The sequence below is a fragment of the Oculina patagonica genome, chromosome 2 (assembly GCF_052425735.1).
Source record: "Oculina patagonica isolate OP01 chromosome 2, crgOcupat, whole genome shotgun sequence".
Taxonomy (NCBI): domain Eukaryota; kingdom Metazoa; phylum Cnidaria; class Anthozoa; order Scleractinia; family Oculinidae; genus Oculina; species Oculina patagonica.
This window is the reverse complement of record NC_135759.1, coordinates 18,460,909-18,487,441: the sequence shown is the minus strand read 5'-3', so window position 1 is coordinate 18,487,441 and position 26,533 is coordinate 18,460,909. Positions and strand designations below refer to the sequence as shown.

At 38.4% G+C, this 26,533-nt stretch overlaps 6 protein-coding genes across 8 annotated transcripts in view; 3 read left to right on the top strand and 3 right to left on the bottom strand.

The window, feature by feature from the left end:
- Positions 1-1,118: 1,118 nt before the first annotated feature.
- Positions 1,119-7,509, bottom strand: LOC144643283 (ADP-ribosylation factor-like protein 3). 2 transcript variants are annotated; one of them, XR_013568883.1, is made up of 9 exons: positions 7,429-7,509; positions 7,220-7,363; positions 7,086-7,146; positions 6,896-6,951; positions 6,675-6,725; positions 5,764-5,862; positions 4,606-4,692; positions 2,357-3,372; positions 2,288-2,305 (listed from the first exon to the last, which is right to left on the bottom strand). XR_013568883.1 is itself a non-coding variant. In XM_078502486.1 (8 exons), the coding sequence occupies exons 1-8, from the start codon at positions 7,429-7,431 to the stop codon at positions 3,322-3,324; spliced, it is 552 nt and encodes a 183-aa protein (XP_078358612.1). In that variant the 5' UTR covers positions 7,432-7,509; the 3' UTR covers positions 1,119-3,321. The 2 variants fall into 2 exon arrangements, 1 of the variants encoding a protein (XP_078358612.1); XM_078502486.1 differs by having other exon boundaries at positions 1,119-3,372.
- On the top strand, positions 7,493-15,793 carry LOC144643281 (uncharacterized). The gene is made up of 3 exons (XM_078502485.1): positions 7,493-7,825; positions 13,835-14,062; positions 14,945-15,793. Exons 1-3 carry the CDS (start codon positions 7,625-7,627, stop codon positions 15,209-15,211), a joined length of 696 nt encoding a protein of 231 aa, XP_078358611.1. The 5' UTR covers positions 7,493-7,624; the 3' UTR covers positions 15,212-15,793.
- A 174-nt stretch (positions 15,794-15,967) lies between these two features.
- LOC144643278 (protein mab-21-like 2) lies at positions 15,968-17,346 on the top strand. The gene has a single exon (XM_078502482.1). It carries the CDS (start codon positions 16,011-16,013, stop codon positions 17,139-17,141), a length of 1,131 nt encoding a protein of 376 aa, XP_078358608.1. The 5' UTR covers positions 15,968-16,010; the 3' UTR covers positions 17,142-17,346.
- A 208-nt stretch (positions 17,347-17,554) lies between these two features.
- On the bottom strand, positions 17,555-17,982 carry LOC144643279 (histone H2A, embryonic). The gene has a single exon (XM_078502483.1). It carries the CDS (start codon positions 17,943-17,945, stop codon positions 17,565-17,567), a length of 381 nt encoding a protein of 126 aa, XP_078358609.1. The 5' UTR covers positions 17,946-17,982; the 3' UTR covers positions 17,555-17,564.
- A 250-nt stretch (positions 17,983-18,232) lies between these two features.
- Positions 18,233-18,741, top strand: LOC144643280 (histone H2B, sperm-like). Its single transcript, XM_078502484.1, has one exon. It carries the CDS (start codon positions 18,305-18,307, stop codon positions 18,668-18,670), a length of 366 nt encoding a protein of 121 aa, XP_078358610.1. The 5' UTR covers positions 18,233-18,304; the 3' UTR covers positions 18,671-18,741.
- Positions 18,742-20,188: 1,447 nt separating this feature from the next.
- Positions 20,189-26,533, bottom strand: part of LOC144643277 (regulator of G-protein signaling 12-like) — a 28,021-nt gene continuing 21,676 nt past the window's right edge. For both annotated transcript variants that reach the window (XM_078502480.1, XM_078502481.1), the window contains 2 exons: positions 25,254-25,625; positions 20,189-23,301 (listed from right to left, as the gene is read on the bottom strand). In XM_078502480.1, coding sequence (XP_078358606.1) covers positions 21,443-23,301; positions 25,254-25,625 — 2,231 coding nt within the window. In that variant the 3' untranslated portion in view covers positions 20,189-21,442. The remainder of the gene's footprint in view (positions 23,302-25,253; positions 25,626-26,533) is intronic.

Sequence of the window (26,533 nt, the reverse complement as noted above, 5' to 3'; positions counted from 1 at the left end):
GTCAAGGGCAACACTTATAAAAATTACCGTCTTAGAGCTGATCTCGGATCAAAATCGGAATTAAGAGGTGTCAGTTTTTGAGTTGACAAGTAAACTAGAGAACCCAGAGAAAAACCCTTTAAGCATGGCACAAACTACACTGCAAATACAGCCATCTCTCCGTGCTCTGGCCACTTAAATGCAACAAGCAGCTAGAGCATGGAGAGGCAGCTTTATTTGCAGGCTAGGTAAAAGCCAACTACAAACAAAACCCATGTTGACTTCTGGCCAGGAACCAAACTCAGGCCACACAAGTGGGAGGTGAGGGCTTACCTGCTTCCTTGTGCAACATTACTCTCATTTACACCTAGGTTCGTACACTTTTTCAGGCCAAAAATTCAAGGACTTTCCAGAACCCATCTTGGAAATTTCAAGGACTTTTTTTTCATGAAATTTACCCCAAATCAATGATTTCCAGTCTGTTGTGCCATTGATGTGCTTGCTGAAGAACTAAAAAAATCGCTTATTTTGGCGGTCTTCTCATTGCCTTGAAGCCTTTTGATGTTCAATAAAAAAAATCAAGGACTTTCAAGAACCGAAAACAAATTTCAAGTACTTTCAAGGCCTTGAAAACGAACTCCTGAAATTCAAGGGTTTTCAAGATGCGTAGGAACCCTGCATTTAGAAACTGTTTGTTTGGTCCTTAATCTAAATGTTTTGTGCTTTGGGGTTGTGCAATTTGTCATACCTATTTCTGCCTATTTATGTTTGGTAATACCAACATAATGGCATCTTGAAGGAAGATCCCAACCTAAGTCACATTAAATTTGGGACACATCTAGTAATTTTACAAAGCGAATACAATGCTGTTCCCCACCTTCCCCCAAACTGAAAGGATATTCCTAATGAAACAGAGTGTGGCTTTAATTACCTTGAATGATGCACAACTTCTTTAAAGGCATGGAAAGGAGGGGGGTGGGGTGAAGGGAACTGATTATTTCAACCATTTTCACAATTTCACCAAACAGGGTTGACACGATGGGGGGGGGGGGGGGGGGCAATTATTGAAGGGGGTATTATTCAAGGGATGGTTATTATTCAAAGAAATATGATACGTCCCTGATACACAATGCTGACAATCATGTGGAATGGTTAGTTTTAATGAGCAACACCTAAATACATCAATAGTAAAGTTAAAAATAATAACCTTACTATAACTTGGTCTACAAAAAATGACGTACAATAAAAAAAACTACATGTACATAAATTATTATACTACGTATACCAACAATGAATATCTGTTCAAAAGCTCCATTTTGGAAAGGATTTTCAGAGTTGAAAATTTCCTGTGAAATTGACAACCATTACTCTTTGGACGAACTGACTGAAGACCAAAATAAAAAAACATGTCTTCATGCAAAAAATGTGTTATTACGGTACTCGAAAAAAGCATATGCTTCTGTACTCGACTAGTAGATAATTAACATCAATGATCTGCAGAGAGCCTGCTCCGAGGCTAGGGTGATCTCTGCTAGCATCATTTAAATTTACAAGTTCCCCTGAAATAGCATGATATATAACCATAACTTAGCTACGCAAACTTTAGTTCTTGCGCCAAGTTTGAAAGGAAACAGGTCAAAACTTATTTCAAACAACGCCACCCAGGCATACATAATATGGTTACTGTTACTTATACAGTAATATCTGTAGATTGAACATTTTTTTTAAGTGGAAATATGTTGTTCCATACTCAATGCATTCCTCTCAAATTTGCCACCATTTACTATGCCATTCAATTTATTTAATTAATCTACATCTTTGCCCAACTGGGTTGATTTTTCAATAATTTAATTAGGAAGCAAAGAGCACCACATAAACAAAGACAGCAATAATAGAAATTCAGCACAACCCCAACGTTTAAAATTATATACTTCTTGGACTCAGGTGATGAAAAAACATTCTACTTGTATGCGAAGTTCATGTCAAAAAAATAAACGTTTTCTTAGTTTTTATTGAATAATATTACAAGCGGTACATGTTGATGATTAATTTAATTCTCGTCACCTGTCTGTTTTACATTGTATTAATACTGTAAGGAGAAATTAGATGGTGATCACTCTTGGAGAATCAAAGGGTGAGCTGTAGAACCTTAAGACTTTTCACAGTCCCCTGTGTTTCAGTGAAGTTATAGAACGGGCTGCCATCTTGGTTTCTGAATGCAAGCGAAAACTGGAGAGAGTGCAAAATGCCCATGCAAAATCCCCATTTCTGCTTCCCCACCCCCACACTATAAACACCCTGCATTCCTTCCCACAGGCTTTTTGTACTCTCCCACGTTTTTGCTCAAAACAGGGACCAAGATGGTGGCCTGTCGAACTTCAGGATTGAGCTCTATAGATGACTTCACAGAAAAATAGGGGACTGGGAACATCCATAGAACCTTTGTTTAACTTAATGTTTTAATTATTACCATAAATACTGAGGATGGCCAGATGATGTGATTTTCTTGAAAATCACAGTAACCCTTTCAGTTGCACTAGAAATCATTTTGTAATTTCTCCTCTGTATGTTACAACAAATTAAAGAAGGTAGCAAGGAAGATATGGGAACTGATCACCACAAAAGAGTGTCTAGATATTACACCAAGGAATTATTATCTCAAATTAGAAATATCTACAAAAAATGAAGAATAATCAAAGAACGTGTACCACTGACTTGAATACATAATATTACACATAGTTCAAATTATTTCACTCACTATTCAACAAAGGTGTCAATAATATTGGATAACATTGGACAAGACCTGTTTTTACTTCTAAGGCAGTAAACAACAATAGTTTTAATGTGAAACAACACCGCATTCCCAGTAACCTAAGTACTGACAGAGCTCTAATCTCACTTTTTACAGTGGGACAGCAACAATATTTAGTTACATGTCTTGATAAACCTTTTCTACGAGAATAATCTACCAAACAAGATCTATCATTGTGAAGCTTATCAATAAAATTATTTTCCATCAACAGTTTTTCTGCAGTCTCATAAAATTATGTTTAACTCGCAGAAAACAAGCCTTATGGTAAGAAGGACTGTATTGTTTTCTGTTTCAGATATCACAGTTAACTTATACTCAGACGATCAGACCTCCCTTTTCAACAATTGCCTAGCATGCTCTTATGCAAATTGCCAGCACCTCAGTGCTAAGATGTGAGTCAACAAACGGCGATTATGCATGTGCTACTGTAAATAATGCAACTGTTTGGCAGTTGCAATGAGATGAAAATTAAATGCTTACAAGTGTTTTAAAATGGATTGAAATTACTAGTTTAGGCTATGCCACAGCTATCATTTCTTTGAAACACTCCTCACATTCTTCACAATCCATTCCATTCCCATCTGAAAATAAAAATAAAATAATTAATAAAGAAATAACTGAAAATGATGGATCGAATCTCTCACTGAAGGGAATTACTTTAAGCAACTACTGCAGTTCACAGTTTTAGAGTATAACAACATTTTGGATTATGCAGGGTTCATACTCTTTTGATCTTTTCAAATTCAATGGCTTTCCATGACCTCTTCTATGACTTTTCAACGTTTTCCATGACCTTTATTTGACTGGTCATTTTTCTTGGAAATTTTCAAAAATTATCTTGATGTCGGGTATGTTTTTACCCTTTCCTCACAAAAAATAACCTGCCTAATTTATTTTGTACATGTTGATAAATACCATTTCCCATGACTTTCCATGCCAAACTTAATTCCATGAATTTTTCAGGCCTGGAAACTCATAGGAAATGAGGGCAAGTAGTCTAATTGTTGTGGTAGAAACTCTAAAGGATTGCAGTACAAAACCTACAATTTTATGTACTTTTAAGTTAAAAATCAAGAACTCAGAGACTCAAAGGGAAGTGCAAAAATATGCAATATGGCCAATCAATTGACATTATAATAATAACTTCAACTGAGAATTACACAAAGGAAATCACTTTTTAGTTTGAATTGTTGTTTTATGTTTACTTGTTAGGTTTACTTGCTAGTTGAAAAGCCGATCATCATGCATTTCGATTTTGACATGAAGCATTGAACCACTAAATCATGTGACAACCAACATCTGGGAAAGGATTTTCTTTAATAAAATGTTACACACACACGGCCAATCAGTCAACACTTGAGTGCAGATTTTCATTCAAGGAAGTTTTCAATCATTTGAACTGTTGCTTTTTTAACACAAACTTTTGCTAATATTATTGAATTTTAAAAAGACTTTTGAAGCAGCCAATGCAATATTTTTACTTTCATGCAAACGTACCTTATTGTTACTTATTTTTGCGGGACTTAATTTTCGCGATTTTTATGATTTTCAAAATATCGCGAAATTAAAGACCTGCAAAAACTTATTCTTAGCGTTTCTGACGGTTTTTTAATTGTTTTAGCGCATTTTTTGGGCCTTAACGCGAAAAATTAAGTCCTGCAAAATACGCATGTTCCATTTTCGTAAAATTAAGTACCGCGAAAATAAGTAACAATAAGGTATGTAACATGATACTTTTGTTTCCCTCATTGACCACTGTGACGCATGAAAGTCTAATTGGATTTATTCATAGTTTTTCCAAAATTATTCATTACCTGTATACCCTCTCCTGTTTTTGCAGAACATGCTTGAATGTGCCAGCTTCTGTCTCTTATATTGGTTAGTGTTAATTCTGTTGAAATCTGTATTTAATTACAAAAATAATAATTAATAAAGAGTTGAAATAGCTTAAAATGTTATAAATGGTGATTTCCATTTGATCAGATCAACCAAAAAAAATGGAAGGGCATACACGTACACCATTGGGACCAACTCAAGCTGTCTGCGTCATGGATTTTAACAGATTTTTGAACAGCCAAAATTTGTATTTGTGTCCAAGGAAACCTAAAAATAATATTCCATTTTTACTAAAAAATGCTATAATAATTGGAGCACTGAAACTGTTAACGAGCATCTTTGACTGCAAATGGCTCGGATGGAAACAGATTGCAACCTGGAAAAGTTAGGCTAACGTTTTCAAGTTCTTTCCACACGTCAACAAAAAATCAATATTTACAGTCGTAGGGTTGATTTCTATCTGCAAATTAGGGTTATATCTTCCTTTAAATGTTCAAAGATGTTTTCCATAGGTTTAGTTGCCTATTACAAATTTCAGAACAGTTTAGACCAAAAACCTGCAAAATCCCTGTGACGTAGTTCCTTTAAAAAGGTGTCTGCAGGCCTAAAAGATGGTTCAGTTACAGACAAAAAAGTCACCAACAAGTGAAATTCAGCCGGTCAACCATGCCTGCCTTAGGGAGGTATCTGCCTTAATTACAGCACTGTCCACTTTGAAAGAGTTGCCTGCATTGATCCACAAAACAACAAGCTGCTATGGATGTGAAGATCCAGGAAAAGGTGACTCGAAATCTGATGACAGCCTTGTATACACCCAACACCAATCCCCTTGATAGAATTGATCCCTCCCCCTCAGGATGTATATAATCATACAATGTGTGGTTCTAGAAAATATCCATTCCCTCCCTGTGGAGGATCATTGTAAAATCCAAGGAGGGAGGGGGGTCTTGAAAACCAATACTTTTAAAGGAAAGTATAAGGCTACACTGGAATTTCCAGTGGGGAGGAGGGGTTCAAACTGAAAAACACTCCGTGGGGGGAGTATGGATATTTTCTGGAACAGTGCAATACGAAACCAACTAAGTTTAAAGAGTGCGCACAAAACAGCATACAAACAAAATTAATTGATTCGTTACCTCATCAGGTGGCAGGGCTGATAACAGATCTTGTTTATTTGCAAAAACAAGTAAAGGTACACCATTCAATTTTTCCTCCTCTAACAGCTCATACAATTCCTAAAGAAAAAATTCACAAATTGTAGCCACTGCCAGATTTCTTATCAAAAGGTATTGAAGCTTTGAAGTCTTTCTGTTTTTAATAGCTTAAACTTAAAAAAATGATCAAGAGGAAGCACAAACACTTACTAGTAGTTTTAATACTGTAGTATAAAGCTTTATTATCAGGGTTCGTACTCTTTTGACCCCAACTTCAGGGCCGTACCTAGGATTTTTTGTCTGCTTTGGAACGTTTTCCTGGTGGGGGCAACTTGGTTCTTTTTAGTTTAGTTTTTTTTTTATTTTCTTTAGTTTTCGCAGTATTTTAGTTTTCCTGGTGCCCAGGGGGAACTGCCCGCTGTCCAAATCCCCCCCCCCACCCCCAGGTACAATGAACTTGCGATGACATTTCAGCTCCGACCAGCAGGGCATTTGACCAGACAACCAAAACGACATCACGTGATCAGTGTTTTGCAAACCGCAGAGCCACAAAAACATTATCACGTGACCAGAATGTTTGAACCGCAGACTAACGGACGTCTGGGACGAATAGTATAAAAAAGTCAAATGCCCGGGGGTTTTGTTTGGGATGATCTTGCTTGAAATTGACTAATACATAAGACTCGCACTTTTGAGACTAACATTTTTGGCTTCATGAAGGTGAGTTGTAGTGGGGAAAAGTTGTTTAATTGTACATTTATTTACAAGAGTCCACTCCCAAAACACTTTGACAACTACAAAACTATTGACCAATATTAGCAATATTTTAGTATATGAACTTGTTTATGAAGTTAATAAAAGGGGTTCTACATATGCCAGTGACTAACACTTACCAGACCTGTTTCTTCTAATCTCTTTCGATCTGCGCTATCTATAACATATACCTACAAAGATAAGCAACATTTGAGTAAACAAATGTAACTGAAACCGTTCAAGAATTTCCCATGACAAATTTATTGGACTTGATATGGTTTTCTAAAGTTATCTTTCTTTAAATAAGCACAAAACTTTATAAGCTCAATCAAAAAAATTGTCACTTTCAATTAACACCCACCAGAGCTTCGACTTGTTCAAAATAATTTTTCCAATAAGGCCGGATGGATCTCTGCCCTATAAAAAGTAAAACAACAATCTCTGAATAACTAAAAACTTAAGAATAATGATAATTGTAAAAGGATGACGCACTTGTCACTTCTATTAAACTAAAGAGATCGGCGTGTAAAAACAATTCGTAAATTTAGTACCTCCTATGTCCCATACGTTTAACCTAAATCCTTCCGATGCAACAGTCTTAATGTTAAATCCCTAATGAAAAAAGAGAAAATTCATTGTTAGAGTACTGGCCTTCGCGTTTGCTAACGATAACAACGGCAAATACCTGCGTTGGTGTGATATGTTCAATGTTCTCCGAAGCGAGCTGCTTTAAAATCGTCGTTTTCCCAGCATTGTCCAAACCAAGGAAAAGAAGCTTCAGTTCTTTGTCACCCTTCGACTTCAATTTGCGCAGCAATGAAAGCAGACCCTGCAAAAATTACTCTTAGCCCTGTAGGTCCAAATGAGTAATCATTTTGACAACAACAGACTTACCATTTTGAGAGAAAATCACGAAAGTATTACCAGCAACGCTCGAATATTGTGTAGCAACTGAAGTCAGGCTGCTAAGCGTGACGTCATGGGGACACCCGTTGTAGAGAAAAACTGGGCACGAACGGAAAATTCAGCGGACAATTCCCAAAGTTACTTCTCCTTCGTGTAACACCACACTTTGTGTACTTCGTTGATCATGGCTTCTTGTCTTGTGGGCAGAGTGAGACATTTGACGTCGATTCCTCTGTTCAGAGGAAGAGTTTTGTCTCAAACACTTGTCGCTGCAACGAGCAAAAGGTATCTGAGTACAGAAAAGCCGATCAGTCGCTTTCCTGTGCCTATAACGGACACATTGCCAAAAGATATTCAGGAGACAATGAGAGAAGTTGAAGAAAAGGTTAGCTTGCTGTCAAGGCACAAAATATGTTTGTAGCTGTTACGCCGCAAAATGTAATAATCGCCACAAAATGTAATACTAACGCAAAATGTAATAACAATCGCCGCAAAATGTAATAATAACGCAAAATGTAATAAAATTGACGCAAAATGTAATAAAGTTGTTAACGCAAAATGTAATAAGCTTAACTTTTTAACGCAAAATGTAATAAATTTTCTAACGCATAATGTAATAACGCAAAATGCAATAACTCTATCAAACTCTAAAATAACACGTTTGTTTCCTGAATTAGGCGAATTGCACTCAATAATTTACCTCGTGTATGTTTGCAAGGACCATATAGGAACTGCCCCTCCTAGACCTATTTCTTTCTGGCAGTTACTTTACGAGATAAGAATTTTTTATTCCCGTCAACCACGCTGTCCTTTTATGCACTAGTCATTTGTTTCCCCCGCTCCCCCACCCCTGCGACATAGCGGGGGGATTTGCAAACAAGCGGTGCTAATATGGGGAATTCCACCACCCATCAGGGCAGAATTTCTTTGCAAAACCACCACCCCCCTGGGTTAGCTGAAAGACCTTGCAAAAGTAGGGATTGTCCATTTCTGCGCTAAATACATTTTGAGAAGCAACAACTATTAGGAATGTTTCAACCAGCTTAAAAAACTTTCCACTGAAGTTGTTTGGAGTATAGCTTTTTGATTAGACAAATAGTGTGGGAGAATAACCAATAAGTTGAGAGAAGACTTGAAAATCGTGAGCCATGCCAGCAACAAACACAGTTGTTTGGTACCCCCTCTTGAACTCATTCTTGTCACATGGCTAAGAAAGAACTACTTTTTAGCATCAGAACTGACCTTTTACGGTCAAAAATGCAAAAAATAGCCTTCTAAACAAACACACTTAAGCACGGATCGAAACTACATTAACACAATTGGCCCAGTTACGTGGGCAAATCAAAAAACAGAATTTTCGATCCGCAGACAAGTACAAAAACGGCAAATCGATTGATTTCAAATCATTCAAAGTGACTTTTAACATAGAAGCAACTGATGAGGTCCACTGAAGGACCGAAACTCGAGTCTTGCTTAAGATAAAACATTTGCCAGGAGACATCGTTGCAGCATCCTAGAGACTTCAAATGCAGTGATCAAACCGCCATAAAATTTATTTGTTGGATGCAAGTAACGCAACAAAACAGATAAAAAAAATAGAGGTAAAGTTTTAGCTCCCAGAGCACAAATCGCAACCACTCAAACTAAAGGCAGCTTAAAAACAAAGAAACCTTTGCTCGCACAACCGTGGTAACGAAACATTATCATACGAATTAACCGCCACTTCACATATACGAGTTGACAGTTAGAAATCCACTGATCCAATACACAATATAGTCTACAACATTCCTTTAAAGGCTATTAAGAATCTCTCAACAAACAAGAGCCAATAAACCTAACGAATATGCCACAGAGCTAGCAAACACAATGGCATAAAGATCATCACTGAAATGGCTCAAGAAAGCGTTAATTAAATCCTCCGTTAACAGACTGAAGGCTAACATTCAGCAACCAGCGGGAGTAGTGTTTGGCCTGTCTCATTTTATATTATGTTTTTGAAAATTTCCCCGCGGTTTCCCGGGGGTATTTTAGGTCAGGCAAATTTGAGGTAAAGTCCCTGGGGGTCTGGGCATAAAATCATCGCAAAGCTGCAGTAATTCCCCCGCTATTGCCCGACAAAGTCCCCGCATGTCGCGGGGGTGGGGGGGGGGGGGCGGAGGAAACAAATGACTAGTGCATTAGATCGGATTGGGGAGGAGATGGAGCCTTGACTGTTAAAAAGGATGGGTATGTTTTGTACATTAACAAACGTGTTTCATTAGAGCTGGTAAAACTGGCCTCTTAGCATCCGAGACAAGTGAAAGCAGAAAGGGACGGATTAAGAAATACACCCCCCAAATCCGTCATAACAGCAAAACAGATGCAAAGAAATAGTCGTCTTCGTTGTCAATCTTACGTCAGTTTTTGTCACCAACAATCCTTTGCAATTAACACTTTCTCATCGAAGTAGGTAAACAAGAACGTTAAAGTGAATGGTTAATACGGTCCCTGACGACAAGAATACTTTGTCCTCTGCCTTTTCCAGTAAACTTGGGAAATATAAAACACACACTGATTTCATAACATTATCAAGTTAAAACTTATTACAACCACCAAAAACTTCCTTTTTCCAACGTCATCTCTTAAATCCTTTATAATTTTTAAAAACAAAACAATCAGTGTCTACACAATATTTTAGACCCTGCCAGTAGGACTCTACATACATACATACATACTTTATTTGAAAACAAAGGTCTATAAAGATGGCAGCCTAGGGCTGATGTGGACCTTTAAAACTTAATTACAGATAAAAAATAGAAAATAACTTATACAGTTCTTTATATTCTTTAAAATTTCACCAAGTAAAAAATTTGTGATCTGTGTTGTCGAAGAATATCTTATTGTCTACTTCGAAGGCGGAGAATTAGTAGGCAAAGGATGAACTCAAACAAACGACTTAATAAACTACAGTCGCCATTTAAGGTCGCGCAGGACCCTTGCAATCATTAGTATGTATTTATTTAAAGAGTATGCACGAACTGCCGGACGACTGAAGCCGACAACAAACGAAATATTCATGAGAATGTTTGTTTTTAAACTCTTTTGTACAAGTAATTACTAGTAATTGTTCTCAGCTTTGTGCCGCGTGCGCTGGAACATAGGGAATTATCATAATTAGATTCACAGCTTTGAATATATAACACGTTGTTTGTGTCCAAGTTTTCTCCGCCGATATAGAATTTCAAGAGTTGATTCGCGAGGAACATAAACTTGGTGTACTCTATTGTGCTATGACTAGAGCGAATTTTTAAATTTCCTTCTCAAAATGAAGATAGCACGTTTCAAAGTTAAGATTTCACATTTTTGCTCTCTTAGAAGCCATTAACTTGTAGCAGTTTTTGAAATCGAAAATTTTGTTCTAGCCATAGCACAAAAGAGGTTAAGATTTATCACTAAGCTATATAATCATTTAATTTGGTGCGCTGTACTAGCTGAAAACTTGGACACAAAATCACATTATCTGCAGTTAAACTTTTAAGGGCTTGTAACATCACAGACAATGGTCATGTCTCAGTAAAAGGACAATCATGATGTAATTCCATCATCCCTGAGTATCCTTATTAAATTTTAGAGGAATCGATGTTCAAAATGTAGTGAATTAAAGCTTTACAAGATAGCACTTCGTAAAGAAATTTGGCTAATGAATTTATTAATGAGCAAGGGTCCCGCGCGACCTTAAACCGAGCACACGGTAGGACTACGACCACAAAGTCTTAATTACATACATGTAGACATGCAATGCGATCGTACTAGAAGCCTTGCTAGCATATCAACATATTCCTCCCGAGTATGCAAGTTGAGTTAAACCGGAGCTCGGCGGAGTTTTTCTTAAAACAAAGGAATGGTAGGTCTATAATGCTGAATTCGCATAAAACCAACAAAAAGTTAATGCCACTGAGCTTGGCTACACGATTTCAATATATATATAAATTTTAAAGTTATTACATTTTGCGTTATTAACTGCGCTGCGCAGTTCTTGCTCTGCACGGGGTTTATTATTATTTTTCGTTTTGTCGGTGACCTGCACCAAACCTCCACTCGGTCAGGCTCATCTCACGCGATGTTTAGAAGCTACAAATCAGTAACAAATGGAAACATTTTCTTATTTTTTGTCTTTACAAAGAATGTTTAGTGTGAAATATTCGATTTTGAAGCATTTTATTCAAAGGAAATTCTAAATTTTCATGCGTCGAAAGAAAAATATATTTCAGCGGGCCAGAATCTGTGAATAAATACCATTACGTTGGTGTAAAAGAATGTGCTGACATGACAAGTTTCACTTTCGATCGGCTAGACCTCAAGTCACATAATTTTTCAAAGCTATTATCTTCTACCTTTCAAATCTTTGCCAATCCATTAATCTTTACTTACAAATTCAGTGTGAAGTATTTTGAAGCGTTTGAATCGAAGAAAATACTAAAATTTCACGCTTTAAATAAATACGCTTTAGCGGGCAAGAATTTACATTTATTTACATTACGTTTGTGCCCTGGAATGTGCTGGCGTTAACAAATTTTTACTTTCACAAGGCACTGATCGGCAAGAATCACGCAATGCTATGAAAGGTTTAAATCTGCTACAAACGGAAACTAAACAAATCCTCTGGTCTAAACTTAGCATGTTAAGTGTGAAATGTTCGACTTTTTAGCGTTATTTATTTTTGGAGCTGTGTCATCTATAGGATTTCTGAAATCTGATGGAAAATCACTGAGACAAACATCCCCTGACTTGCAAGGGTTACGTCATTGGTAAATTAATTCCCCGGGGAATTCCCATTCAGCAAAACACAGGTCTAGTGTTCTTCTTAAATTTGATTTAATTATCTGCTCCAATATTCCATTTAAGGAGCTGGTTATTCAATCTTTAAACGGTAATTCAAGACAACACTGGATGCTGATTTAAAAGATTTTTTTGTTTCACGGATCAGGATCGTGGGAATTAAATTTGGCCACCATTAGCATATAAGAAAACTAGTCAACCATGAAATGTCACGCAAGGTGTTTTCTTACCATCTTGTTTGTCAGTCGCAACATTGTTCGACGCTGGTAAAGGGGATAAGGGGAGGGGGGATGCATTTTTTGTTCCCCCCACATGGCTCCCCTAAAGTGCTCACGAGACCAGCGCAGTTGTAAGCTCTAAGAGCTCTTGTTACATTATGCGTTAAAAAATTTGTTATATTTTGCGTTAAAAAGTTATTACATTTTGCGTTAACAACTTTATTACATTTTGCGTCAATGTTATTACATTTTGCGTCATTATTACATTTTGCGGCGATTGTTATTACATTTTGCGTTAGTATTACATTTTGCGGCGATTATTACATTTTGCGGCGTAACAGTAGCCTTACTGTGAATGGACAAGGATTATATTTGAAAATAATTATTTTTTGATGTATTATTATTTAATATATAATTGGACCCCCCCCCCAAAAAAAAAAAAAAGCTAGTCTATAAACCATTTTAATAAGTCGAGACACCTTTTTGAATATTTAACTTTCCGCAAATGACGTTGTTAATGAAATATTCATCTGCACCTCGACGTATTAAAATGAAGTATCTACCACTGTAATAAGCCAAGGTGTCATTTTGAATATTTTATTATTGACGTCATAAGCGGAAAAATAAAACTTCAAAATGGCCCCTCGACTTATTAAAATGGTGTATAGGCACATACTGTCAGTGAGTTCATAAGACGGAGGGGGCATCAGCTTATGGATATGGGGGAGGGGTCTAAGATATATAGTGATGATGATGATGAGGATGATTTATCTATATAGCGCTATTTATCTCTATAGTGCTATAATGATACAAATAGCGCTTTACAATAGTACACCTGCAAACTCTCATGCATTATGCTTGGGTCTCACGCCTGGATATCCAAAATATCAATCTTGCGCATTCAGGCCTATTTTTCACACCTGACTGACAAATTTGAATTTTTTACTTAAATATAATTTTGGCCAAAATCATAGTTAGTAGAGTAACTATGCCAAAATATATCCAGAAAATGAGCATTGTTATTTGTGTTTGAGTCAATTTCACCTACTTCGGCAAATTATGTTTGAAAATCATCAGAACATCTTCGGTACTCTTCGTCAATGTCGGAAGTTGTCAGAACATCTTTGGAAATCTTCAGAAATAGTCAGATCATCTTCGGAAAATATGGAGATGGCAATCTCCATACTATAGTATGGAGATTGTATCATACTGCAGGTATACTATAGTGCCATCCAGTATGATAACGCACTTAAGTCATGGACCCATGGAGGGACCTACTCTATTTTGGTAATTACATGGGTACAATTGACTTATATTGTTATAGTGTGGTAACAAACATGCATTTTCTTGCTTCCTAGAGTGGCTTTTTACCTAATGTCTTCAAAGTTCTAGCTCATCGGCCTGACGAATTTCGAGCTTTTTTCATGTATTATGATGCTCTGATGCTGAGAGAGGGAAATCTTACAAACGCCGAGAAAGAAATGATTGTGGTTGCAACAAGCTCAGCAAACAACTGCATGTACTGTATTGTGGCACATGGTGCCCTGTTAAGAATCTACTCAAAAAATCCACTGCTGGGGGATCAGGTAAAATCACTTAAACTTTTGTTTGCCATGGTTGTAGCCCAGGGGGGCACTCCCTTATTAGGATTTAACGGGGACGTGCGGCCCCGTTAACGAACGGGGTGTATATTTCACCCCTTTTTGTCCTAAATGGGGTATCTTTGCATGGACCAATGTCAAACAGGATAGGCTTATTCTTCTGTATTGCTGACTTACGTTGAATTCAGCATTGATTCATAGCTTAATTCACGATCACAACAAAGCCAGTGAGGTACTTGTTTATGTCTTAGACAGGGTATCAAAAATTGGCATTCTGTCTTAAACAGGGTAGGAAAATCAGAGGTTCGTGTCTTAAACAGGGTCAGGGTTTAGGAGGCCGGGCTGCACCTCCCTACCCAAAATTATGTCGAGTACCCCCTCCCCCCTGGGGGTTGTAGTTAGTTAATATTAGTCATGTCAATAAACAAACTCGAGGTAAACCTATAGGTAAGGTAAGGTTAAGTTTGCGTTCAAGCCTAGTGGTCCATCAGGCCTGGGCTTATCCCAGTTTCAGTAGCATGAAGCTACCAGAAGTATTTCTACTCCCCCTGATGCTATACTAGTCCATCACAGGGTTTCACCGGCATTAAATTTGCAGTATCTGTTTTTACACCTGGGTGAAAGATGCACTGTGAAAGTAAAATGTCTTGCCCAAGAACACAACATAAAGACCCCAGCCAGAGCTTGAACCCCAGACTGCTTGATCCCGAGTCCAGCGCACCAACTATTAGACCACCATACCTTCTGATACTTGAGGCTAGGAAGTCTGTTAATATATCAGGACTTTTTGGGCAATAAAATGTCATTTGACAGCTTTGCAAGTCATTTTCTAATATTTTTTGTTTAATGTGTGGTTACCGTTTTTAGGTGGCAAATAATTGGCATTGTGCCGACCTAACAGAAAGAGAAAGGGCCATACTTCAGTTTGCAATGCATGTTTCTAGATCTGAAACAGTGGAAGACGAACATTTAACAGCTTTGGAAAAACATGGCTTGAACAGTGAAGATGCCTGGGATATTGGCGCCATTGCAGGGCTCTTTGCATTGTCTAATAGAATGGCACATTTAACTAACATGCGTCCAAATGATGAGTTTTATCTTATGGGCAGGGTGAAGAAAGAAAAAAAGGAATGAAATCATTTGTGCAAATAATGTAAAGCAACTGACTTTTTGCATGTTGCTTCATGTTTTTCTACCATGCTAAAGAATTGTGCAGTAAAAAGTAGGCCATACATACCGGTATGTACATAAACTTTATTAAAGGGTGCCTTTACTGGGACACTATTATCTAAAAATTAATTATTACAATACATTTGTCACTATAGCTATATTAGGGTTTTTGTATTTGTGTTCTTAGGTATAAAGTGTGGTGACTCAGAAATATTAGTGAATTTCATGAATAGACCATATTCCTATTCTGTGTTGGACTGAAACAAGCTTGCAGTGGAGGCTAATTGGGCGGGGGGATTTTTTCAAATGCAAATGTGTAGTCTGTTCCATAAATTAGGTATCCATACCTCCCCCACAGAAGGGATTTTTCCTGATCCCCCGCCCCACCCCTCTGGAAATACCTTGTGTCGATTAGATTATTACCGGGTTCATGTAAATACATGTAGTGAGTGACTACATGCATGCCTAATTTCTAGAAATAAATATGTGTAATGCATTTTGTGATGGTTTAATAGAATGTTTAAAGAACAAAAATAAAACTAATCAAGAGAACTTGCAATTTATTTCTCGATCTTTGTTCCACATAACACAAAGAGAATTTGCACTGACGATTCAGCGATTTTCACTGCCCAGGCGTATAATATTTAACTGGTGCGTATAAACCACAAGTAAACTACATGCCGAGCGCGCTTAATTTTTAAACAGTTGAAAAACATACCGGTATCAACCAAAAACATATATCATTTGAAACGAAGACTCTCTAATGGAGGAATCAAGGTTCTACAATTTACAGTCAACTCCACACTGGATAGACAATTTACTTCCAAGACTGCAGGCTGCAAATGGCGAACTTTCAAGCGCCCGCGAAACTTTAAATTTGGCGCAATCCGTCATAAACATTTTGCTGTCCGCTGTAGCAAAATACGATGCAAAGTTTTCCTTTCAACCTGTCAATTCATCAAGCTTCTTCACTGAAAAAGAGCCAAATCATTTCGAATTGCTGATTTTTCTCAGTCCAGAAAGCCTTCGCCCTGCCGAAATACACTTGCAAGACAATGGATGTTTACAAGGGCTAACGCTTATTGAGATGGTAGAAAACACGCGTACTCAAAACAACTGGAAAAGCCTTTGCATAAAATCTACGTCGGAAAAAGAGTATTTGTCGTCCAAAATGTTGCGTGCTGAGCTGTCCAGCCTTTTATCTAAACTCCTGGCTGATATGTTGTATTTGCAACATTACCACGACAAAACGACACAAGGTATTGAAGTTCGGAATATTTCATCCGAAGATTTAGTTTCTCTTGAGATAAAAATCCGAGGTTTGACTTTGATTGTGGATCTGCTAACTGCAATTGATTGTGAAGGAGTTTGGCCCGTTCATCGTAATTCTTCTAAAGACGAAAAATGCGTTGGAAAAGGAAACAAACACTCCACGAAACGAAAGACAGTAAATTGCGGAGTACAACTGGTTTCCAAAGCCACTACACTGGAATATCATTGGAGAATTTGGTTTTGCAAAGCAGAGAGATTTGAGCTCAATTTCAGCAGATTTCCTCAAAGACGGCGATGTTTCCAGCTTTTGAAAACATTTGTTTACAACGAGCTTGACTGCGGTTTCTTTAAACCCTACCATTTACAAACCGTTTTGCTGCACGAAAGCGCAAAATTCTCGGATTCAAACCAGTGGACCATTGAAAAACTTCCTCTTCGCTTTTATGGGGTTCTGAGGCTTCTAGAGTCTTTCGCTCGTGATAAATTTTGCCCTCATTTCTTCATTCCGTCGCTGAATTTATTTGCTGAAATAAGTAGTCACAATTTACGAGTCTTCTGCCAAAAGATTAAATCCGTGAAAGAGACCCAGTCTTTACGAGAAGAAGAAAATACGTGGTTGTAAAACTGTTTTTAGAAGATTCATCGGTATTAAAAGAAATATAGCCTGAGGGAAGATTACGTTCATGAAAATTGAATGGTTTTCTTTTCGCAGCATTTAATAATTATTCAGCGTACAAGTTTAAAATTGGCGCAGGGCAAGACTTTTAGTGAGGACTTATCATTTCTTCAACTAAGGATTTTACAAAGATTGCGTCCAGACATGGGTTTATTAGATCAAGTTGTGAACAAAATATAAAGTTTTGTAATATAAACCGTTTCGATCAAATCTCATGGATGCAAGGATAAACTTTTAAGATCACGTTTGTTCAGTGTGTTTCAACGAGTTTATCTCAATAAAAGAAATTCAAGAGCTGACTTTTATTGGTCATTGCTTTTGTAAGTTTGGTGGCTCTTAAAAGAGCCGTTTTGTTTTTGCCTTGTCACTTTACTGCTTGCTTCTCTTTTCGGATTTCTTCGGAAGCAGAACAGCCTGAATGTTGGGTAGAACGCCGCCCTGAGCGATGGTGACTCCGCCGAGCAACTTATTCAGCTCTTCATCATTCCTGACAGCAAGTTGGAGGTGCCTCGGAATGATTCTTGTCTTCTTGTTATCCCGTGCAGCGTTACCAGCAAGCTCAAGGATTTCTGCGGACAGATACTCAAGAACTGCGGCCATATAAACCGGAGCGCCTGAACCAATTCGCGGAGCGTAGTTGCCTTTGCGGAGGAGACGATGAACCCTGCCAACCGGGAACTGAAGTCCAGCTCGAGATGAACGAGTTTTAGCTTTGCTGCGGCTTTTGCCAGATTTTCCACGGCCCGTCATAATCGTAAACGTGAGAAAAAAACTTCGACAAACTTTCAAAAACTTACAGATCGAAAAGTACGGTAGATAATTTATTTTCTTGCTTTATGCGTGTAGACGGATCGAAACGAACCAATAAGATTTGGCGTTATACACGGACCAATTGGCCAATCAACGCGCAGAAAATGAACCTGTTTCCTCAGGCGGGCAGCTATGTTTTTGCTAACCAATCAGGTGTAAGTATTTTCGATCCAAGTCACTTTCGATCCTAATGATTTTTGCTATAAATTTCTGTAGTTTAGTCCTGCTCTTCACTCACAAAACTTCGAAAGTTTTTTACTTCTGAAAGTGTTTATCGAGTACAGTGTTTAGTTCGAAGAATGCCTCCCAAAGCAGCAAAGAAGGTGAAGAAAGTCAGCGGCGGAAAGAGAGCTTCGGGTGACAAGAAGAAGCGATCCAAAAAGCGAAGAGAAAGCTACGCAATCTACATCTACAAAGTGCTCAAACAAGTTCATCCCGACACCGGAATCTCGAGCAAAGCCATGGGCATCATGAATTCATTCGTGAACGATGTGTTCGAGCGGATTGCCGGCGAGTCTTCTCGTCTTGCCCAGTACAGCAAGAAGAGCACCATCGGTTCCCGCGAGATTCAGACGGCCGTTCGATTGCTGTTGCCTGGTGAGCTGGCAAAGCATGCAGTGAGCGAGGGAACTAAAGCAGTGACCAAGTACTCCAGCAGCAAGTAGAGTGAAGAAAAGAAAACACAAAACGGCTCTTTTAAGAGCCACCAAACACCAATAAAGATCATGATCAATGAGTTTATTTCAAAGTAATTTCTATTCAAAGATACTATTTCCCCAAACTTTCCCGCAATAAATTGAAATTTCCATCGGCAGGCAAAATTCACTACATATGAAAAAGCCATAATTATAAGCTCCATCGTCGAAAAAAATATCTTAAAATGAACTGATTTTGCGGGTTAATAGAGGAGAAGGGAGAATCGTGCTAAATTGGACGGTGAATCTTTTTTTGCGTTATTTCAAAGCCTCGTTCGAAATGGGACTGAATGCCAAGCTTTCTGTACAAAAAAGTCTGACAGGAAAAGTCACATAGGTTACATTACCAAGATGCACAAAAACCCGCAAACGGAAGGCAAAAAAAAATTACGTTAAATTACAATCACAACGCTTTGCGTGATGTGGGGGTTCGTGATTTTACGGCCAGCAGTAACTCGTGACAGCGTATATTATAAGATCACGGTCCACCAGGAGTTTCACACTGGTGAAAAAGAAAAATAGTCCGGCGGCTTTATAGCTCCTGAATTGTGCGATTTTTGATACAAGCACCAAACTTTGTAGGATTACAAGCATTCTCATACTAATCAATTCTCGATATAGTGCCAACGCCAATTTCCTATTTTCAGCTAGTAAACAGCAATGAAATTTTCAGCCAAGAGGCCCCTACCCCACGAAGTACTTCTTCTTGCGCTTTTATACACCTTTTATTAGATTTTATTTCAAAACTACAGATATGAATGCTTTAAATTAGGCTTACGATTGTTATGTTTTTACCATCTTTTTCATACCAATAATTTACTCTCGCGATTCATTCCCCAATCCCAGTGTTCGCCGTTCGCTAACGGAAAAAACATACGAATATAAAGAGGGCTGTGAACAGTCTAAATTACAGCATTTCGTTCTAAATTTTGTACGTACGACTTGGTATCACTACCTGACATGATAGTATTTGTCTAAAAACCAGGACAAACAAATATTTCACTAAATTTCATTGATTTTAATAAATTACAGTTTCCATGGAAACAGGCGTTTTCGGGCTTGGCACTATATCTGAAAAAACTTCTGTTGGTGACCACTTTTAGTGTGCCAAATTTTATGCCTGTATCAAAAAGTGCACAATTCAACCAAAATTTCGAGCTAAGCCGCCGGACTAAAAGCTCCTTTCCTTTTTTTTCGCTCTAATATTATCAATATTCCCTATCGGCTTCTATCTACAGGGTTTCTACGGGTCAGGAAATGGTCAGAGAAAAAAATTCGTGAAGGTCAGGGAATTTTATTCCGAATCAGGAAATATTGAAATTTTGAAGAAAAAGTTGGGAAAATTGAAATTGAAACACGAGGCTCCATCACCCCCCCCCCCCCCCCCAACGCTATTCGCATTTCTGACCGGGCTCTCTCACGAAAAGGCCAAGTTTTGAAAGTAAGTTACTATAACTAAATACGTTCAATAAATAAATACACAAAGGATAGAATAATTGCGAGAATTCTCTTGGTAACATAACGTGTACAACGTTAATACATTTTCACACCTTGTATTTCATAATTAATAATATAACATTCTTCTTTGGTACAAAACTATACATCGGTTGCCTGTGAAACTAAATATGACTTTAAAAAATGCTATTTCGACAACTTCATAAATAGGCAATAACCCGTTACTAATATAAAGCAAGTAACCATTTCTGCGTTGAATGACTATCCAAAGAAAATTAACAAGGTTCAAAAAACGAGCGTGACCTTCTTTGGATGTTGCGTCCTATGTCACGCAACGGTTCTACCCATTGCTGGGAGAAGAGTTGCGTGACGACACCAACAGCTGCGAAGAACACTTGATTGAAATGTCCAACAAAAGAATAAACAAAACTACCATTTACCGTAGCAATATCTTTTCAACAAAAAACAGCTAGCTGTACGAAATACATCATAAATAGATTTTAAACTTTCAAACAAAAACATGTAATGTGACAAACTACAAAATTAGTTTCATATTCCTTGTTTAAAAAATACATAAAATGCCAATTTGCGACATAAATTAACTATATACACGAAACAATATTGAAAGTGATCTTCGCAGTCGAAGTAACGACAGATGTAAAAAATTAACTTCCCATTACAAATCAGACAAACCTATGCCAAGACTCGAACGCTTCCTAGGTGCATAACCTTATCACTTCCTATTAGTAGAATTCCCTATCTGCAGAACCTATGATCAGAGGTTACTATCCGCAGTTTTTGAAGTGGAGCCTCGGGTTCTGGCTATTGCTTGGGGACCCAAAAAGTAGCCGAAACAACGAGCTAGCATTTTGGCGGGTTCCACTTCAATGCATATCTGCTTTATTTTTGATATGTACTTTAGCATGTCACATGATAAAAATTATTATTTCTATTATTGCTACTGCTCTCCCCCCCCCCCCCCCCCCTCTCCCCACAACACTGCTAAATATCTGATACGCTACAATTACAAATCCACTTAAGCCAAGCCTGATCATTTTGTGGGCTTTCTTTGCATCAGTTTCTCAGTGAAGATCACTTTCAATTATATGCTAGGGTGTATTGCTTTTAAATTTTGAGAATGGTTAAAAAAAATCTTGTATGTAATCACTGAACTCAAGTAAAACGCCTAGAGAATGACAATAATAAAATCCGGCAAAAAAATTAATCACAGTTTCAACCATCCAAGGCACCGCAAAGATAAAATTATTCTCCGCATAACAGGAATTGTTAAACAAACGTTATTCTCAAGTCTTCTTTTTCGTAGGTCACGTACGGATCGAGTTTAGGCATCTCGCTATCCTGTCGGCTTTTTCGCTTCTCTGGATCAGTGTTCCGTGTTCTTGGCATACTCCCCGTATTGTGTATCAGCCGTTTAGCTGTGTTGTCCATTGAAGGTTTGTGACCCGTGTAGGGCGTGGCATTTTCTGAGGGGGATTCAACAAGAGTCCGTTCATTGGTCGAGGGTGGCGTGACCGTTTTGTTTAAGTTCGAAAGAGTTGGCGTTACAGAGCCTGGAGTGTGAACCTGCGCAGAAGATGCATCCACGCGATCCTCACCCCTCACCCGATGGGTTGAGTTTGTCGAATTTGACGCGTTCGCATTGCTTATTCTTACGTGTGGCGTAATCGGCACTTTGTTGTAGTTCGCCGTTCTGTTATCGCCTGTCCTTTGCCTCTGAACATCCTTGCCTGACATATTTACATATGCCACAGGACCACTGTAATTTGCTGCGTTTCCACTGTGGGTTCTAGATTGAGAGGTTGTGCTACTCGGGAACGGCGCACCACTCTGCAAAGCTGAAGTCTGTGCAAAGCTTGAAGAGTCTCGATATTCGGGCGGGTGGGGGGTTTTCTCAGGGGATTCACATATGGAAGGAGGCGGAGAGAAGTCGGCTAACTGCAGCTCATACATTGATCCCGAGGGAGGAGTGGGTGGGGGAGGTAGCGGACTTCCCACTCGCGTCATTTCTGGGTGGGGTGGTGATTCTACTCTGCCAGACGGAGACGCATTCGAACGCGATACCGGCATGTTTTCCAGTCCTGCTAAGAGCTCTTCTGGATCGGTGATTGGCTTAGGTCGAGGTCGCCTTTCCATATAAGAGACTGTCCTCTGAGGAACCGGAGGGGGTCCCCCCGCGGACGGAATGTGCACTTCAGCTTTCTTGGAGTTAACTTCGGGTAAACTGTACGCCGAGACGAGTCTTCTCGTAGGAATATTTACCGGAGCAGTTGAATGTTTCACCAAATGATCATCGTATCCTTTATTCCGCAATTCTTGATTCGAGCCCGGTTTCACGTCGTAAATGGCGGGCGTGGTGTCTCTAAGATTCTGATGAGATTTCGACGAAACCCTCGCAGCGGTCTGCGGTTTGCCGCTGGCCGTGTTATTTGGGCGATAATACATTGCGTGATCGGCTGTGTTCCGGCGCGGATTAGTAGCGTAATGCATTCCACGCAAGCTGTTTACCGTGACAGGTTGCGATGCTTGTGGCCGTATTGAAGGATGAACATGGGCCACGTTCTTACGAGGTTCCGCGTCAGCAACAGGGTGCGGGCGATTGCCCGTTTCAACCCGCATCCCGTGAGCCGTTTCCATCGTCGTGTACAAGGTTGCGTCAGTGCAAGATCTCGGTCTCGCTGCACGTTTTTGTCTTTCCTCCGCGTTAACAACTGCTTGGGAAGTTTGCTCCTGTTGCGGCTGGGTTCTCGAGTTAAAATTGTAGTCTAAAAGCATTTCATTCTGTTCGTTCTGCCGCTCATCCTTTGGCGATGAACTGTTTTTCGTGGGCTCGGTTCGTTTGGATAATTTCGCTGCCAACTCCTGCATCAAGTCCATTTTCTCGGGAGGCTGACCCACCGGTGTGGATAGCGTTTTCTTCAAGGCAGGTTTCGGGACGTTTCTATCAACACTTCTGAAACCTTGAGGTGGGGGCGGTGCATACGGAACCTTGAAATGATCATTTCCTTGAGCTGGCCTACTGTTAGCCGGAATTTTGAGGAATTCGGGCAGCTCCAAGTTTCCTTTAAGCTCGCCCCTCTGATCATCCATTCTGTTGGCCTGTGCACGGCTGATCAGCTCAAAAAAGTCTGCGGAGCAACATATAAGGCAAAGTGAAAATTGGTCATAAATGATAAGTTCACACGGCAGGTTCATAGAGACAAATTCAATCAATTTAATGCTTTCGAGACTGCGACTGAAATAAATTACTTGACTCGAAGCTTTGGAATTAAAGTTAATTACCTCCGTAGTTTGTAACAAAATTTGGTGCATTTAAAACGAAAAATACACAACTTCACTACCATTTAATGACTTAAACAGCATTAAGACAAAAGTTTTATAAATGTATGCGAAATGAAGCTTCACACAACCAATACACAAAAAAAACACGACAATTTCTTTAACGCTAAACATTACACAAAAAGCTCATTAGTCAGCATAGAAAGAGGCAAAAAAAAAACTTTTGCATGCAAGTACGAAAAAAATTCAAACAAAAACCTGCTTTTGCTCCAAATTTCCTTACAACAAACGACTAGAAAACTTCTCCTTAGTCACCGTGCACGTAAATTGAATAAAACAACCAGAAAATTCTGCAAGGCTGACGCCAAGCGAATATTTGACAAGTTGATAGTAGAGAACAATAGGATGATGACTGGAGGGCATCTGTTTTAGCGTTCAAAGAGCGAATTAGAATTGGGAATTAAAGTGCAGAGATGCACCTGTCGCCCAACGGAAGCTTGTAAACACGAGAAGGTTAATTAAGCTCTTTTAAGCCAAAAATAAGCTGAATTTGGCTGGAGTTCTGCACGATTTGAATTGCAACAAATGGAATTATTTTTAAGGCGCTTCAAAAATTCAAACTGAATCAACCGTTGATCCGCTTTCAGGTATCAGATAATCCAGGATTAACCATGTTTTTTTATTATTTTTCATTTTATTTTTTTAAGCTGCCCAAGTTATCGAGGGACTTACTTTTCGCAATTTTTAAATTATCGCGAAATTAAAAACCCGCGAAAATTTATTTTTAACGTTTCTGACATATTTTTAATCGTTTTAACGTTTTTTTCTGGCCTAATCGCGAAAATCAAGTCCCGCGAAATATGCCCGTGTGATTTTCGCGAAATTAAGTTTCCGCGAAAATAAGTAATAATAAGGTAGTTATACAATGAAAGTTGAGTTCGTTCTCTATGCAAAGTCTCTTCTTGCAAACACCAGATTCGCAGAAGGAAATAAAAAACTTTGACTACACAAATTTGGTTAAAAGAATAAAGATAACAGAAAAATATCACTAATAAAAAACTAAACCTGCTGAGAAAGTTACAACAATGGCAAAGAAAAGACCACTGCTGTTTCGATTTTTATAAACAATAATTGTTTCAATCTAACTATCAAACGAATTAAGATGAATTTAAATCTCCACTGTCATTCAAATTATGTAGACACTTAGGCGAGTATTATTGAGTGGGGAAGGGTTTTTCTTTTGCAAAATCTCAAACTAAAAAGTGATTGGGTAATGTCAAACTATTCTAAAAAAGTTTTTAAACTTAATTTCAATGTAAGTCCTTCAATAGGCCATTTCCGAGTTACCTCTTGCCTCTGTTTCAATTAAAGCGAGTCTACGTGCGAAACCATTCAAATGAAAATGAGTTTGATTCGCATGAAAATGGACCTGTAGGTGAAACTCATTTTCACAGAATGGTTTCGCACGTAGACTTGTTTTAAAACAGAGGCAAAGGGTAACTCGGAAATGGCCTATTGACTGGCATCGAATTTCTCCTTTGAAAACAGATACATAATCAAACAGACGAAATGTCACGAAGAAAGAAAACCACCAACTTGATAAAAACCAAAATCTCTTAAATAACCATAAGGGGAGTTGGTAAATTTAGTAAAAAAAATAATTATTTATAAAGATCAGCGGTCAAAAACAAGCTTGATGTAATAATAAATCGATTTTAAATTTGTACGCACTTCTTAACTTTGGGAAATCATCGCGATTTTCGAAGGTCAAAGATGAAGGAACACATTCCCATTAACCTACCTTTTACATCGGTAGGCTTCTCGTTGCCAAATCGACCGCTTTTACCAACAACTGGCGTTATTTTATCCTGTTCGCTTCCCTCTCTTCGTTTCCTTGCAAACAGACCTTGTGCCTTCAGAAGACTCTTACCAAAGCTGCCTTCTCCTCGATTCAAGTCCTTTAGCGATTCTTCGCTCTGGGAAGATTTCAAGGTTGGAACCCAGACTCCCGCTTCGTCGAAGAACCCGGCGCCGAGCGTTTGGCGTTTACCGCGCATGACCTCTTCAAAAGCGAGGTCGTCGAGCGCGTTCTTCTTGCTGCCACGCCGCGAGGCTCGTGGTGCAAGTGATGGCCTTCCAGTAAGACGGGGAGAAGACTGCGTGTTTGCATTTCCTAAACAAAAAGAAAATCAAAGCGAATCAGTGTCACCAACCAAAATGTACAAGTTCTTGAAGAAATTGCCGTCTCATTTCATTGATTAAGATAAAAATTTGAATGGTGCTGGCTATTATGCTGTACAAGGTGGCTCTAACTTTTAGGTCTGTGTACGAAACTTTAATGTGCGATCATTTAAATGAAAGCTTTTAACCAGTGCTTTCATGTGGTACTATTTATAACGCTGTACAAGGTGGTTCTAACTTTGACATCTGTGGATGAAACCCTAATGTGCGACCATTCAAATGCAGAAAATCTGACAAGCAGTACTGTCATATGGTGTTATTTGTTTTCGACACATTTGACAACATGAAATTTGAGATTATTAATTTAATTTAAGGTTCAAGGGGGCTACGCCTAGGTAAACACTGTCTCTTGTACTGTTTTCTTTGGCATATGACAAATAAAGCAAAAACGAAAATGACTATTCCTGTTCCACTTCTTGTGTTTACATCAGGGCAAAATTAACAAACAAAAAAATGGTTGTGAACAAGGCTATGCCAGGCTCCTTGTTAAATTAGAACATGAGCGGCGAATAAACTAAATAAATTATAATTATTTTGTCTGGGGTTAAAATGTTTATTCTGACTGAGCTACAAAATATTAATAACTCAAACTAAAGTTAAGATAAATATTTTGGTGGAAAAAGCCGGATCGACTTCTTGTTATGCATAACCATAGCATTTCTAGATCAAGAAGATAGAAACAGAAACTGCTAAATACAAGAGAAGTCGCTGAGCTATTGTTTTAATTCAAGTATATAAAAAAGTTGAGTTTAAGGCATTTTTAACAATTTTCAACTTTCTAACTTTTTGTTAACAAAGGACAATAAAGTTAACACTGACAGCTCTTCAAGTCGCTTGAAT

Coding starts and splice junctions, on each gene's coding strand:
- LOC144643278 (XM_078502482.1), top strand. CDS start 16,011: ATGGAGGAATCAAGGTTCTACAATTTACAGTCAACTCCACACTGGATA.
- LOC144643280 (XM_078502484.1), top strand. CDS start 18,305: ATGCCTCCCAAAGCAGCAAAGAAGGTGAAGAAAGTCAGCGGCGGAAAG.
- LOC144643279 (XM_078502483.1), bottom strand. CDS start 17,945: ATGACGGGCCGTGGAAAATCTGGCAAAAGCCGCAGCAAAGCTAAAACT.
- LOC144643281 (XM_078502485.1), top strand. CDS start 7,625: ATGGCTTCTTGTCTTGTGGGCAGAGTGAGACATTTGACGTCGATTCCT. Junction 7,826..13,834: donor TGAGAGAAGTTGAAGAAAAG/GTTAGCTTGCTG, acceptor CTTGCTTCCTAG/AGTGGCTTTTTACCTAATGT. Junction 14,063..14,944: donor ATCCACTGCTGGGGGATCAG/GTAAAATCACTT, acceptor TACCGTTTTTAG/GTGGCAAATAATTGGCATTG.
- LOC144643283 (XM_078502486.1), bottom strand. Junction 6,952..7,085: donor AAACGTATGGGACATAGGAG/GTACTAAATTTA, acceptor TACTTTTTATAG/GGCAGAGATCCATCCGGCCT. Junction 6,726..6,895: donor TTGAACAAGTCGAAGCTCTG/GTGGGTGTTAAT, acceptor TTATCTTTGTAG/GTATATGTTATAGATAGCGC.